General features: G+C 53.6%; 1 protein-coding gene across 1 annotated transcript in view; it reads right to left on the bottom strand.

The window, feature by feature from the left end:
* The window catches only part of PLXDC1 (plexin domain containing 1), a 62,708-nt gene that overhangs the window by 9,301 nt on the left and 38,101 nt on the right, over positions 1-15,306 (bottom strand). Inside the window, exons 8-11 of the mRNA XM_059998464.1 lie at positions 11,011-11,106; positions 6,772-6,853; positions 3,427-3,487; positions 2,120-2,255 (exon numbers count right to left, since the gene is read on the bottom strand). Coding sequence (XP_059854447.1) covers positions 2,120-2,255; positions 3,427-3,487; positions 6,772-6,853; positions 11,011-11,106 — 375 coding nt within the window. The remainder of the gene's footprint in view (positions 1-2,119; positions 2,256-3,426; positions 3,488-6,771; positions 6,854-11,010; positions 11,107-15,306) is intronic.

Below are 15,306 nucleotides of genomic sequence, written 5' to 3'. Positions count from 1 at the left end.
CTCTGAGCCATACTGTCTCCTCTGTAAAATGGGGATCAAACAGCATCAACGTACAGGATTGTTAGGAAGACTAAGTGAATATTAATGGGTGCACAATGTTACCACCCTACGTGGCGCATGGTCAGTCCCCTTAAATATTTGCTCTTTCTATCAACTGTTCACTTCCCTCCAGCCAGATCCATGGGTTCCTGCTCTCCAGTCCTCTAGGCTGCATTTAAAAAGTCAGGAGGGGGGCTTCCCTGGTGGCGCAGTGGTTGAGAGTCCGCCTGCTGATGCAGGGGACATGGGTTCGTGCCCTGGTCCGGGAAGATCCCACATGCCGCAGAGTGGCTGGGCCCATGAGCCATGGCCACTGAGCCTGTGCATCTGGAGCCTGTGCTCCACAGTGGGGGAGAGACCACAACAGTGAGAGGCCCGTATACCACAAAAATAAAAGAAAGAAAGAAAGAAAGAAAGGATAAGGGAGGAATTTCTCAGAGATAGCCAAAGAATCTGAGGAGCCTACACGGGGTTCCCCACAGGGTGGCTGGACCTCTAGCAGCTTCAATAAGACTTCAGGCCTGGGTGAAACGGAGCAGGATCCTACGGTCCTTGCCCCCCATGTCCTCAGCCTCCCTTTTGTCTGTGGAAAAACTTTAGCCAAAGAGTAAGTTTAATCAGAGATGTGAAAAGATGCAGAAACAAGGGAAATAGTCCAATAAGACTGAATAATAATAGTCTAGGCATTAAGCATAGTCAAGGACCTTAGTTCCTCTTCAAGGGCTATAGATAATATTCTGAGCCATATCATTTGAGCTGTCTTATAGATACTGAAACCCCCATCAGGTGGAAGAAGTTAACTACATGACGACCAGACTGTAGCCATGACATAAGCTGCCACAATTCTGAGAACTGGCCTCAAAGAAATGGGAAGAAACGGACCGTGGAACTAAAGACCATGTTAGGTAGCTAGTCAGACGTGAGTGGGTCCCACCCCATCCTGGATGGGGTCATCTTTCCCTCCCCACCTGGACACTGGTGACCAGAACATGCCCAGAGATCCTCCCTTTTTGTGGTTAAGGACCACTAAGTTTCCAGCCTTATGAGGACCAAGCAAGATATTGAAAACCCAACAGGGTTTTCCGAACCATCAGCACCGGTTGGCGCAGGTGCACCCAGACCTAAGAGGCGACTCAGACTAACCTGGGGTTCATTATGCGGTATTTATAATAAGTTACCATTGTGGTTCCCCACCCCCACCCCCATTTCCGATTGGGTGCTTATGGGTAAGTGTCTGCATACAAGGAGAAAAGTTATATAACCTAAAGCTGTCAATCAACTTGTCAATCCAATGATGCAGGACACAGGGAGGGACTTGCCACGATTTTGAAAAACCCAGCCCTACCCTCACTGCGGGGCTGATTCTGGTGCCTAGACAGCTCACTGTCCTCCCTTCTTGAGGGTGTACTTTTGCTTTGCTTAATAAAACTCCTGCTGCTTAAAACCACTCTACGTCTCTCAGTTGAATTCTTTCCCTCCAGAGGACCAGAACCCAGGAGTCACCGTTCCACCGGTAACATGCGGGTGGCAGAGGAGGCCCAGGGACAACCAGGCCTGAAGAAGCAGCGATGGATCAGCAGCAACCCAAGGTGGTCAGAGCTGCCCACCTACCCTCCGCCCACTGGACGCCACAGGACCGCGTAGCCAAGCCCCAGGATGGCAGGGGTGGAACTCCCCACCAGGCCAGCTCGGCGAGGGCTGGGAGCCAGAAGGGAAGTCAGAAAAATCAGGCAACCTTTCCCTGATGTCTGAGTGTGTGGACTGGGTTCATACCTGCTACCGGGATGCTAAGACCTCACAGGTTCTCTAAGGATCGCTATTAAGATGAACCGCGATATTATATAAAATACCTGGCAGTGTGCTGGGACAGTAGTTTTTCCCCTCGCCACAGTGAATTCCGTCCCACAGCCTTGATATGGGCGTGGAGTCTACTCGCTCTAAACCTGGCTTCTGCCTCTCACCAGCAAGTGTCCCCATGCTTGGAGCCTCAGGTGTGAAAGGATGGAGCAGCCCTCTTCCCTGAGATAATCCCCATCAGGGACAGTGAGGCTCCAGGGCGGTGGCTCCGCCCCACTCTTACCTTCCGTGGTGAGGCTGTCGACGAAGACGGAAGAGGAGGTGGTGGTGAGGTCTCCGTCAAAGGGGCTGAAGGAGCTGTCGGGCGAGGACGAGAAGGAGTCCTCGTCCTGGAAGTCCTCACACGTCCTGCCCTCTGCCTGCAAGAGAGATCCTGTGCTGCCCTGGACAGAGGCCTGGCCGGCGGCCATGCTGCACACAGGAGGATGGTGGGGCGCTCGCATCCCTCAGCGGCCAGAAGATTTAAGATTCCAGTGCGTGGCCCAAGCACGGTAATCTAACCAAAGCTGGGCTCTGAGTACATTTAAGCTTTCCACTTTATCCTGAAAGCGTCTTATCTTACAGGGCAATTTATCTGTCAGCTGCCTCGAAGCCCTCCTGAAAGAAGGAGCTGAGATGCCAATCTTAAATAAAGCGAATCTGTACGTTCACCAACAGCCAGCGTCAGCAGTAGGCTTCTGGATGGACAAAGTTTGTTTTTTTTCTAAGGCCAGAAACGGCTCACCCAGCCTTACTGATAAAACAGATGGTGGTGAGCACAGAGCAGTAATCCTGGGGGTTCACATTTAAACGCTGGGCCTGGCACCTTCACCATCTCGCCGGCTGCGAGCTGCAGGCCAAATCACTAAACCTCTCTGAGCCTCAGTTTCCCACTCCGGTAAGTGGGGGCACTGGCCCCCAGCTCCCGGGGACCGTGTTAGGATTAAATCAGGGCAAGTGCAGGGCAGCACGCGGTGAAGTGCTGGGTGCGTGCGCTGTGCTTGCACTGCAATGGAGGGAGGAAGGGAGGGGGAAAGGATGCGTGGATGAAAGGGTCTGTGTCAGTATAAGGTGTGAGAAGTGGAGGCTCCCCACCCAAAGTGTTGAGCATTCATGGAAAATTCCAGCAGTGAACAGGAACCTGCATGGGATTCTAAACGGGAGGTGCCAGGAACAACCCTCCTCGTTCCCAGAATCACTGCCTTCCTCAAATGCCAGAGGGCTGGAGCCGGGTAGTCGCTTTTTGAACATCACCAGGTGCACAGCCTCCCGGAGGATCCCGCTGTGGCCAAGGCCACGCCCAACGTACCCTCTGTAAGGACCAAAAGAGCCCCTGGAGAGGCTCCGGGCCAAGTCACCAGAAGTGCTTGTCTCAGGGACCCATCGAGCCCTCGGAAACCTCCCATGTGGGTCTAATTGGCTCAGAGCAGACAGGGAGACAAGCCCCAGGTGGAGGGGAGAATTTCACCAAGAGCCAGAGATGCCTTGAGAAGAGCTACCCAAGCTAGTAGCCCTGCTCCTCCCCACACCTGGCTCACTTAAGCCTCTCACCTCCTGGGCACAGCCATAGGACAGCCACTCCTGGCGGTAGCGGTCAAAGCCACTGGAGCATCTGCAGGGGAAACCAAAAGGCCAGAGGTGTGATGGGATTGACAGAGAAGCCCTCCCCTTCACCTCCCCCTATGCGGTAACAGCTCTCCAATGATAGCAAGGAGGGGGCGAACCTCCCTAAGACCACTGGGCAGGTGCCGTGGGAGCGAGAGTCAGACCCTCCTGTCCCTCTACTCCTTTCCCCAAAGGAGGGGAAGCTATTCGTGGCATCTTCTCCCTCCTCCTGACCAAGCTCCCCAGGACCAAGGCCACATCTGCCCAGATGTGGTGTGTGTAGGGAGCTGACAGATTGCATGACCTCTAATGACCTTTAAGGCCCTCCTGACTCTGGGCGGCCACGAAATTGCTGAGAATCCAGGGAATTCACACACATGTTCTCATCTGGGGAAAGTCTTACTCATTCCCCAGGCCCCACTTCTTCGTGGAGGAGCCTAAACTTGTCAAGGAGGGGCAGGGCTGAGGGTGGCCGTCAGCCAATCTGGCCAACACCCCCTGTGTGATCATTGAAGGGCAGAAGTCAGGGTCCTGCCAGAGTCTGGGAGAGAGTAAACACTGGTTGACAAGGGTTCCTGGAGGACAATGAGAGCTCAGCTGGGCTGGAAGTTGTCAAGTGCTTCCCTAGGGAAGGGGTGTGGTGCGAGGATGAACCAGAGAATGTCCTCCATGGCATCAGTTCCGCTCTTCACTCTTTGGTGCCGGGAGACTCCACCAAGCCCTACTTAAGCTCAGGAACCGCCGCATGGGAAGATAATATCCCGAGCCACCAGCGCTGCGAAAGGATTCGTAGCTGGTTAACTCTGCCCCGGCAACTGCCTGCCCATCGATCCGACACCTGGTGAGGCTGAGGCTTCCAGGCGCTGTCAGCCTTTCCTTCTGAAGATGCCTCTGAGCTGCTCCTCCTGCAGCAGCGGCAGCTGAGCTGAGCCATCCACACCCCGTCTGTCAGGTCCTCCGTGCCCCCTCCCTTGAGGGATGGAAGATTAAGGGCATTGTTGGGGGCTGGGGACTAAAGTTTCTTTTAGGCCAAACTAACTGGTTCTTTCAAGGACTGAGCCTTTGATAAATGTCTAAGAGCACTCCTTTCCAAGCTCGGGGCCAACCAACCCAGATGCAGAGGAGAAGGGCATGAGAAAGGGCCACCGTTCGAGTGCCTCCTGAATGCCAGGTGCTGCCCCAGTCCCATGCTGCTCCGGCACTATCTCATGGGACCCTCGTGACAACACTGTAAGACAAGGGTTACGTGTGACCCTCATTTTCAGAGCCAAATCCTGGAGTCAAAGTCACCCATAGACTTCAGAGTGGGTCACCGGGGGGCAAGAGGGATGAAAGGAAAATACCTGCATGATAAGTGAAATAATCTGAATCAGATCTGGCCCCAGCACGGGGAGGGGACGCTCTGGGAGGCTGCAGAGGGCAGAGTAGGTGGAGGGGAAGCCGAGAAGCCATGTGGTGGTTTCAAGCAGCTGTTGGTGGGAGAGACCATGGCGGCCGGCCCCCTGCACCAGCTCTGACCTCTGGCTTTTTAGGAACCTGGAGTCAGCTCTCAGTTGAAGCTGAGGCTCCAGAGATCTGTCAAGAAGGGGCCCGTGCTCGGTGAGCCCAGGCTCACGGACATCCGGGGACAGGATCCCTGATAGAGCGTCTTTGTCCCGTAGTTGACATAACCCAGCAAAGGCAGTATCCACACCCAAGGCCCTGCCCTCCCCCTGACCAACCCTCATTAAACTGTCATAGTTTTCTGGGTTTGGGCGTATGCATTAAGTGGGGGTGTATCAAGCCAGGGTTTTGCTTTCATGTGAGCCATTTTGCAGTTCTCATGGCTCAGCTGCTGGTGGACACTGAGTCATGCGGTGGCAGCCAGCCCCGGCGTTCCAGCCTCCTCTGCAGTCATCTGGATGATCTCCCTGTGCTCAGACAGTGACTCTCAAACTTGAAAGTGCACAAGATGGACCACACTGCAAAGCTCCACGCCAGGAAGAACCAACCTGGGGTGTGCCCTGTGTACTCTCTCTGAGGCTCTGTGCCTTTCATGTGAAGGGCCCTGAACACTTTGCAAAAATACTATCTGGTATTTGAGGAGTTAAAATAACAGGCATGTTCCTCACCCACATCTCCCCGAATCACATAACCCCAGCCCATTTTACAGGGAAAACAAACTGAGGCCCCAAGAGAGTGAATAAGAGCACAGCTGTTGGGAAGAACACCTGGGAGGCCAGATGAGCACCCCTTTCTCCTCCCGGCCCAGAGCTGTGTCTCGTGTGCTAGGCCGGCGGCCTATAAAGGCAGTGGCTTCTATTTCTGCACCAGGATACTGGAAAGGAGCAAAGGAAACACTGACAGATTCAGGACAGCTGCAAAGAACTCAGAGCCTCTATAATTTGCAATTTTTCAAGATTGCCTTAAAGGCTCTTGTGGTTCATAGCTTTTCCCACTCTCATGGGAGCCCTAGTCCCCAAAGAAATCCTTTTTTCCCCCCCCCCCGCCATTTATTTCTCTTGGACGGGAGAACAGGGCTCAGATTCTGAGTCTAATCCGTGAGGGAATGATTTCAGAACAAGGAGAGGAAGATGACTTGGATTTAAGAACTTTATGCCTGAGCCTGGATCTCATCCAGAATTTTCCCTGCTTCCAAAACCAAGCAAACACAGCTTTGTCACTTGCTCCAGCTTTCCACACACGCCTGCAATTTCCACACCCATGGTTTTCAGGCAACCCTTCTGCAGCCTGAGAAAGATCTCGAGGTGCCGATTTGGGGTCATGGGGCTCTCCTCCAATGGCGATGGGTCTTAAGCTCATCCCGTCCCTGAGCCGGCGGATCTCACGCTTGTTTGCAGATGAGGTACCGTGTTAAAATGCAGGTTCTTGGGCTTCTCTCCCAGAGACCTGATGCAGGGGGCCAGGGGTGGGCCCCGAGAATCTGCATGTTTAGCGCAAGCCCTAGGTGATTCTGGGATGCTCACAGCTGTGGACCACTCTTTGAGAAGGCCTGCCAGAGGATGAACCAACCCTCCCAGGTGCGAGGAGGGAGCTGCAGTAGCTGGAATCTCTGAATGGTCTTCCAGAAGTCTAGTGTCACCACAGGGTGACATATAGTCACCTTGATGGGTCACAAGCCTCAGGGAGACACTCACTTTCATGATATTCTTGTCCTAAGTGTCACAGTAGCGCTGGCCAGAGATACCCTCATGTTGGTAATGAGGCCCGAGGCAGGGAGTGGGGCTGTGCCACCAGCTGCCCCCCTGCACAGTCTGCCTGTGGGAATAAGAGGGTGAGCCTGGTACAAACCTCTGGAGGACATGGCACCAGCTGCAGTTGAAGATCAGGTCTGAGGACATGCAGGTGTCGCAGCTCCGATGCTGCAGGCAGGCTGCAAGAGAGAAGGCAGCGGCCCCTCAGTACCAGCCCCTCCACAGGCCTCCAAAAGGTGCAACTTTCCTGAATGCTGGGTCCTTACACAACTCTGGAGGTTCTGACTAGCAGGGACCCTAGAAGTTTTTAATGCCACCCTCACTTGAGTCCAGCCTTGATTCTCTAATTCTCCCTCTCTACCCTCCCTCCCTCCCACCCTTCTTTCCTCCCTCCCTCCCTCCCTCCCTCCCTCCCTCCCTTCCTTCCTTCCTCCCTCCCTCCCTCCCTCCCTCCCTCCCTTCCTTCCTTCCTTCCCTCCTTCCTTCCTTCCTTTCTTCCCTCCATCCTTCCTTCCTTTTGTCACCAGAGGGTCAGGCCCTGAGCTGGTGCTGGTGATTCAGCAGTAAGACCTGGTACTTTCTTGGGCCTTCCAGTCATATGGAAAGACAGACCCTAAGCAGATCATCAAACAAAAATAACTACATAATTATCATCGTGATGAGGTTTACATAGGAAAATTACAGGGTGCCACACGCGCGTACAAAGGGATCGCACCTAGTCTGGAAAGTTATACTTCTGGCCTATTGCCTACAATTACGGGGTTGCCAAGGATTTTTTTAAATCGCCATATATTGGACATATAACGTCATGTAAGTTTAAGGTGTACAACATACGGATTTGATCCATTACATCGCTGTATGATCGCCACTGTAGCGTTTGCTAACGCCACCATCACTTCACATCAGTATCATTTCTTCCAGTGCTGGGAACAATTAAGATCGAGTCTCTCGGCAAATTTAGTGTTTACAGTTGTGTTGCCTACAATCCCTGGAAAGGATTTAAGATGTCCTGGTTTGACCAGCTAGCACTCCCTGCTCCTAGGGACTGTTTGTGTGGCTGGACTGCCGTCAGAGGCCCGCTCCTGGCCTCTCCGGCTCCTCCCAGGGAAGTCTGGGGGCTGAGTTATTGAGAGTAAACCAGGCCAGGCATACGGAATTCCATTCCTTTCCTCTCCCTCTCCTCTTGGAAGTGAGCTATTCCCAGGGGGTATGCTGACCTCTGCTCATCCAAGCTTAAATCTTCCCTGGAGAGTTACCTGACCTGTTGGTGCCTTGGTACCTCACTTGTAAAAGAGGGATCGGGATGCTGTCTGTGTGGGAGGCCAGCTGTGAGAGGGTTTATAACAGAGCTGGCCACACGGTGAGCCAGTGAATATGCTATTTGTTATCGACTCTGGTCCTTCATTCCCCTCAGTATACCTATCAGGTGCTCATTCACTCATGTATTCTTTCAACAAATATTTATTGAGCGTCTACCCCAGGCCCGGCACTGTCCCAATGCTGGAGATGCAGCATGAACAGGAAAAGACAGAAGCACTGCCCACATGGAACCTGCAGTCCAGTGGAGGAGACAGCCAACGAATACACAGACAAACAGATCCACCCTAGGGTTGCCAGTGGTGAGAAGGGCTGGGAGAAAAGCGGATCAGGACAGGGAGGTGGAATGACGGTGGGGGATGTGTTTTACTCAGGGAGGTTGGGGAAGGCCTCTGAGGAGACTGAGAGAGCGAGGAAGCCAGCCTGGCAGCTCTCCCGGGAGAGAAGTCCAAGCAGAGGGACCTCTGTGTGCAGAGGCCCGGGAGGAACACATCCCAGGGATGCTCCCAACAGCGGTCAGCACGCTGGCCGGCTCAGCAGAGTGGAGAGCTGGAAGGTGGTAGGAATGGGGAGGAGGGGCAGCTGGGGCCTAGCCGGGCAGGGCAAGGGTGGAGAGCAGGCAAGCTAGTGGGAGCAGCTGCTGGAGGGTGCGTGGACCCCCGGCAGAGAGGGCCCGGGCAGCAGGAGGTATGGGGGCTGGATTTTAAGAGTTGTTCACTTGCTTAAATGCTGCCCACTTAAGTGAACCAGAAAGACCTCAGAGTGGCGAGCAGCTGCCACAAAGCCCATGCATTTTATTATAAGGACAGACAGGCACTGACCCGGAATAGCTGTGCGCAACGTAAGGGCTCATCTGACGAGCAGCTGAACAGAACATGTTGGTAGCAGCCAGAAGTGACCACTAACTACAGAACATGACCACTCATTCACGAGACATCACACACATTTCTTCTCTCTGTGAGTTTTCATGGGCCTGGGCCACAGTCCCTTAATGAGGGAATCCGTTTGTGTTCTGTGGACCCCCAACAAGGTGGCAGGTGGTAACCAGCCCTCGGTGAGTGGGAGAAAAGCTGCTGAGGGCACAGCGTGGTCACCTTCAGTCACCTTGTGGGAGGGACGAGCTGTAGATGGCACTGTGTCCTTTTGTCTACCGGGGCTCTGCAGGCTTTGGAAGGGTGGAGGAAAAGCTACCGGCAGAGAATAAGCAGGGACCGACTTGGCCCAAGAACAAGAGAGCTCTGGCGCGTCCACAGGGTCTAGAACAGCGCCCAGCACGTGGTAGGCAGTTAACAAAAGTTTATGGAATCGATGAATAGTTGCTTTTGTTATCCCCATTTTACAGAGGAGGAAACTGAGGCTTGGAGAGTCACAGAGCTAAGAGTGGCAGGTCTGGGTTTGAACGAAGGTCTGTCTGAGCCGAGAGCCTGAGCTCCTAGTCTCGAGGTCCCGCTGTGGGACTCCCCCTCCCCAGCTCCCACCTTCACCCCAGGCCACCTTTTCACGAGTCTCTTCTAGAAGAGGGACCAGCCATGGAGTGCTATGGCTTGAAAACAGTCCAGCCACACCTCTGGAAGAATTTTGGCTAAAAGTCCTCCCCTACCCAAAGGTAAGGGAGAAAGCCTGGGGCTGTGGGGTGCAGAGTTTTCTGAGGACAAAGCAAACCTGCCTCCCAGGGGTTCAAATCACAGCCCTGGTAGCACTGTCCCTTCCCCTACATGGGAGCCCATGATCATTCCCAAGGACTCTGGAGACCCCTTAAATGGCTCCAGTCAAACAGAAAAAACCCTGGGAGCCTCGTGGGATATTCATAAAACCCACTGACCTTTATTTCTCATCTGCATTTCAGATGTCCTGTGTGTTATTAAGTGTTCACAGAATTCACTGGAGGGGTGGGAAGTGGCTTCAATGTACAGACAGTGTCCCAGAAACGCGTTCCCAGGACGGTTCACGTCTTCCGCCCCAGCAGTTAGCCCTGCCCTTGGATGTCCTTGTTCCCAAATGCAGTGTATTCATTCCTGGGTTTGCTCTCACCAGTCCTCGAGGAAGCCCTGCCTAGGGGGAGGGCCACTAGGGTGGGGGCAGGGCTGGAACCGCAGGTGTCCTTGTCCTGTGACTAGGGGTCAGGGACCGGCCTCTTTTCCAGGCAAGGACACCTGCTGGGACGTGGCCTGGCATTCTAGAAGACCCTTCCTCCTCCTCTTCTTTCTTCAACCCCTGCTCCCAGAACCTCCAGGGAAGAGGAAGAGGGGGAAAGAGAGGCAAGAAATGCCCCAGAAGGCAGGGAGAAGGCCGCGGCTTCAGAGGGAAGCTGGGAGGTACCATGAAACAGGAGAAGAGATGAAAACTTTCTTTAAAACTAGAACGAGAGCGCTGTCCTTCCCTCACTCTCCCCAGACGCCCTGACCACATCCTGAAGAACATCCCACCCCGATCCCGCGGGGTCCGCAGCAGCGGCTGGGGCCCCAGCCATGGTGTGCCTTCAACGGCAGGTGAGTGGGGTACAGAAGAGGGACAGGACCAGGCCCCCTGGATCTTGGAGGGCTACTGGCTAAATCCCTCTACTGCCTCCTGCCTGTGGATGCCAGCAACATGCCTCCTCTAAGGAAAATACAATGATAAACTTATGGACCCATTCAGTTCCTGGATTATCTTTTCTGGGAGCTCAGTCTAAGTTCTCAGAGGTACCTCTTTCCTGGGTTTCAATTATGTGTTAATAACAATAGCTGTCATGTATCAAGCACAAGCCGTGCCCTGGGCCTGGGATGTGCCAGTTAATGTCTGAGCTTTCATTTACATCCTCAGCTCTGCCTACTGTAGTTCTAACCCTTACTGTAGCCCTGGGAGGGAGGTGGTGTTAGGCCCATGTTACAAATGAGAAATGGACGCCCAGAGAGGTTAGGTGGTGGTACCCAGACAGGGGACAGTGGTGGGCCTGGGATGGAACTCAGTCTGACTCCAAAGCTCTTTCCAAGATGGTGGAATGCCTCCCCCCTCATCAGTGGGAACAACCCCTAATTACTTGGTAATGGGGTGAACTCCACAGCAGATGTGCTGGTGACCTTGCTGGGGTCCAGCTCCACACGGTGGTATTCGAAGATGGTCCTTCGCCGAGATTCTGAAACATAGGCAGAGCCTGTCATCAGGAGCAGCTCATGGCCAGAGGGCTTCGGGGCCTGGACCTGGAGCCTGACAGGTGGGTAAGAGATTGTAGTGAGTGGAACCGGGAGTTAGTATGCAGCCACTGAGGGCAGGAAGTAGACCCATCATCCTGGGATAATGGTGTTGAAACTGTGGGGAGACAGGAGAACAGGAGTTGGCCTTGAGGGGAGAGCTTTGTGTTATAAGCAGATTAATAACGCAGAGGCCGGGCTGTTCCTGGGGTCAGGACACAGGGGGTCCACACTTTCCCACGCCTCTGTGACTTTACAGCTGCTGTTCCCTTGATCCATAATGCTCTTCCACCCTTTCTCTTCTTCTCCAGCTCACCCTTCCAGATCCAGCTCAGGGCCACTTCCTCTGAGCACCCACTCTAGACCAGCTGCCTCTTATCACCCCCTCTGTCCTGTGCCCTCCTCTCACTGCACTTACATTGTGTGGTCATTAGGGTTGATTTGGAGGGTGGGGACCATTCGACTATGGTCACCTGGTCCCGAACCTGACCCACAGTGAGCACTCTGCAAATGTCTGCAGATGGACAGGCTGACCTTGGAGAAACTCTCCCCTCCTTGATGCAGGGGACAGCAAGTTTCAGGGCCTGGAGCCAGGCTTATGTCCTGCCTCGCTCCCTGCAGAAACTTCCTACAGGACCTCAGAGTCAAGAGCCCTGAGTTCTGAGTCAAGTTCTGCTCCTGACAAGCAGGATAACCTTAGGGCCTCGGTTTTTTGTCTGTGAGGTGCATCTTCTTTCATGACCCTGCCTCCCTGGCCACACAGTGATTGGTCCAGGGCTGGGCATCTGATGAAGTCAGACCAATCAGAGACCTTCCCTGGGACTTTTAAACTATAACCAGAAGGCCCTTTGCTCTCCAGTAATACTGCTAAGAAGATGCAAGCTCGGCGTCCATGAATGGCCATGGTTCCAGTCTCAAGGGGAAAGCTAGAGGATGAAGCCACCTCGTGGAGAGAAACTGGTGGCATTCCAGGCTCTGGAGTCCCCACACCTGCCCTGGTCCTATCTTCCCAGTTGTTGGCTCTTCCTTTGGTTCTTTGGGCTACTTCAGTATCCCCAGTGCACTCCTTTTCTCACGCAGCTGAAGGTGATTTGAAGGAAAGTTTCCCGAGGTGGTAGCAACACTCGGTGGGGGCATCCATGAAAAGGAGGGTGTCCTGTGCAACCGCTGGGTGCCCCATCCTGAATGAAGGATCGAGGGGAGCATCCACTGCTCAAAAGAACATCTCAGCTACGTTTCTGTAATTTATTTATCCTCAATTTTGGAACCGTTCCCTCCTACTTAACCCAGGATTGAACCCCAGGTGGTCTGACCCAAAGCGTGCTCTCTTCGCACCACACCCCACTGTCCTGCCGCAGAGCCTGGAGACACCTCAGCCCCTGAAGCATCCGCGACCACAAAATACCCTTGAAACGTTCTGTGCGATGAAAAGGAAACGGCTCCGGCGCTGGTGGCCGCAGCACTACCCCGGAACTAAACAGGAATCTGCAGTCCACCTCAGAAGCTTGAAATGCAAGCACTACCCACTCACAGGTGTGCGCGTGTGCGCGCGCTCACACACGCACACACACACACACACACACACACACACACACAGATTTTTTCTAATACAAGAAAGGTCCTTTGCCAAGCAGGGGTGGGTCTGAAGGAGACTGGGGTGAGGAAGGTCACTTTTCCGTAATTCAGCTGCCCAGAAGAGGCACCAATTTTCAATTCACCAAAGGCCCACATGTGCTGCAGGGCCCTCCCTGTGTGACACCAACTGCTCTGCGAAGGTGGACTGGGCTTTGGGTGAGCCTGCAGGATGTGAGACATTGGGTGGAGGATGGGGAAGTTCCAGGCAGCCTTTCCCAGCTCCATCCCACCCACTACCCCCAGAAGCCATCTCTCCTAAAGAATTACCCCTTTTAACACTGAAATGGAATAGGATACAAAATAAAGGTGAAATTTCAGGTCTTCCGAGGTGCCTGAGGCCATGGGGTCTGGACTCTGCGTAAACATTTCTTTCTTAATCTGCCTCGTCTTTCCAGGCTGAGTTCAAATGACAGGCCCCACTTGAAGACATCCCCCACCCTTGGGTGCAGTTAGTGGCCCCTCCACAGCCTCCTGTGCACTGTCCAGTGTCACCTGTTTCACAAACATTTACTTTGCTGGCCACCTCCCCCAAGGCTATGAGCTCCCCAAGAGCAGAGCCTACAAGTTATATGTCTCTGTCCCCCAGCCCCTCGCACCAGGCCCTGCACAGAACAGGGTCTCAAGAGACGACTGTGAATGAATGAATGGCTTACAAATAGTCAGGAAAACCCCAGCAACTTATTATAACTTCAGCCCGCAGCACAAAAGAAGAATGCCCTTCTTCCTCAGCCCACCTCAGATTATGGCCTTTCTCAAAAGGGCAGCCGCCAATGGGCCACAAAAAGTCAGACCCTCCCGAAGTTAGAGTTCAAAGGAGGAGGAGAATTGGCTTTCAGGATTTCTCCACCTGCAAGGATACAGGAGAGAGCCTGCCCTTGGTCAGAAGGCAGGTGAAATAGGAGGACAAAGGGGGTCAGGGTTGGGGCATGATAGAGACACGGACTTGTCAAGGGAGTCGAATTCACGGATAGAGACACACGAACAGCAGCTGGGGAAGGCGGGGCTCCCAGCAAACCCCACACCAGAATCTCGGAATGAGTCTCCCCACCAGCCTACTGGGGAGCAGAGGTGGGGACGTGCCTCAAGTGAGGGTACGGCCAGAGATGATCAGATATCCTCCAAAAAGCAACACAGCCCTACCAGCAAGGGTGGAGGAGATGTGTGTGGTAGGAAGTGGGAGGAGGGTGGGCGGGCCGAAACATATCTCTGATTAAAAATAGCTGCTCACGGGCTCCCCTGGTGGTGCAGTGGTTAAGAATCTGCCTGCCAATGCAGGGGACATGGGTTCAAGCCCTGGGCCGGGAAGATTCCCACATGCCGTGGAGCAACTAAGCCCGTGTGCCACAACTACTGAGCCTGTGCTCTAGAGCCTGAGTGCCACAACTACTGAGCCCATGTGCCACAACTACTGAAGCCTGCTCGCCTAGAGCCCATGCTCTGCAACAAGAGAAGCCACCACAATGAGAAGCCTGCGCGCTGCAACGAAGAGTAGCCCCGGCTCGCTACCACTAAAAAGAAAGCCCGCATGCAGCAACAAAGACCCAAGGCAGCCAAAAAGAAATAAATAGATAAATAAATTTATTTTAAAAAAAATAGTTGCTCACTTCAACTGCCAACTTGTACTTTTTTAAGTGTCTGGTTTGGCAATACTTTTATTTCTTGATAAACAGATCCCTTAATATCCCTGCCTGTGTTATTTGTTTTTGGATTATCTCGCCAACATCTGGGGCTTGCCCAAGGACGATGACGTCCATCTGCCTGACCAACAGATCCCTGCTGGAACCAAGACAGTGGCCACCCCAGCGCCACATTTCTGGCAGTTTCAGACGTTTCTGTTTTATCTCTGCTTCCATTCATCAAAGATTCAAAAAACACTAAGGTCCAGACATGGAAAGCCCTGTCATGCAAGCAAGAGATGTTCATGGCTCAAAAGCGAGGTTGGCATGTCCTGTTCTGTTTCCACACCAGACACCAGCAGGGAGAGGGTTGGTTTGGTCAGAAGAAATCAGACTGACAGGTCCAGCCACAAACTTCCCTCCAAAACAGTGGTTACGATATAAAAAAATCTAAGATGGTGGCTCAGGAAAAAGTTTTCGTCTGCTCATTCACATCTTCCTTTGTTCATTTGGTTATTCTTTTACTAATCATGAATTGAGCCCCATCAGGGGACCCCAGGGATAAACACAATGAGGGTCCTGTATCCCAAGGAGCTTTCAGCCCAGCAGGGGAGGGAGGAGAGACCTCCTCGGCACAGATGCAACGTAGAAAAGGTCAGAGGGAGGAGAGGAGGTGAGAAACGGCAAGGCTCAGGGAGCAGAGTAGAGGGAAAAACAGAAAAGAAAAAAAAAAAAGTGAAAAACGGGGCGGGGGGGATGGGGAGGGGGGAGGGGAGGGGAGGGGGAGGGGAGGGGAGGGGAGGGAGGGGAGGGGAGGGGGAGGGGAGGGGAGGGGAGGGGAGGGGGAGGGGAGGGGAGGGGAGGGGGAGGGCCCCAGGATGGATAAAAAGCTAC

This window comes from Delphinus delphis, chromosome 19, assembly GCF_949987515.2.
Source record: "Delphinus delphis chromosome 19, mDelDel1.2, whole genome shotgun sequence".
Taxonomy (NCBI): domain Eukaryota; kingdom Metazoa; phylum Chordata; class Mammalia; order Artiodactyla; family Delphinidae; genus Delphinus; species Delphinus delphis.
This window is presented reverse-complemented; position numbering and strand designations above follow the sequence as displayed.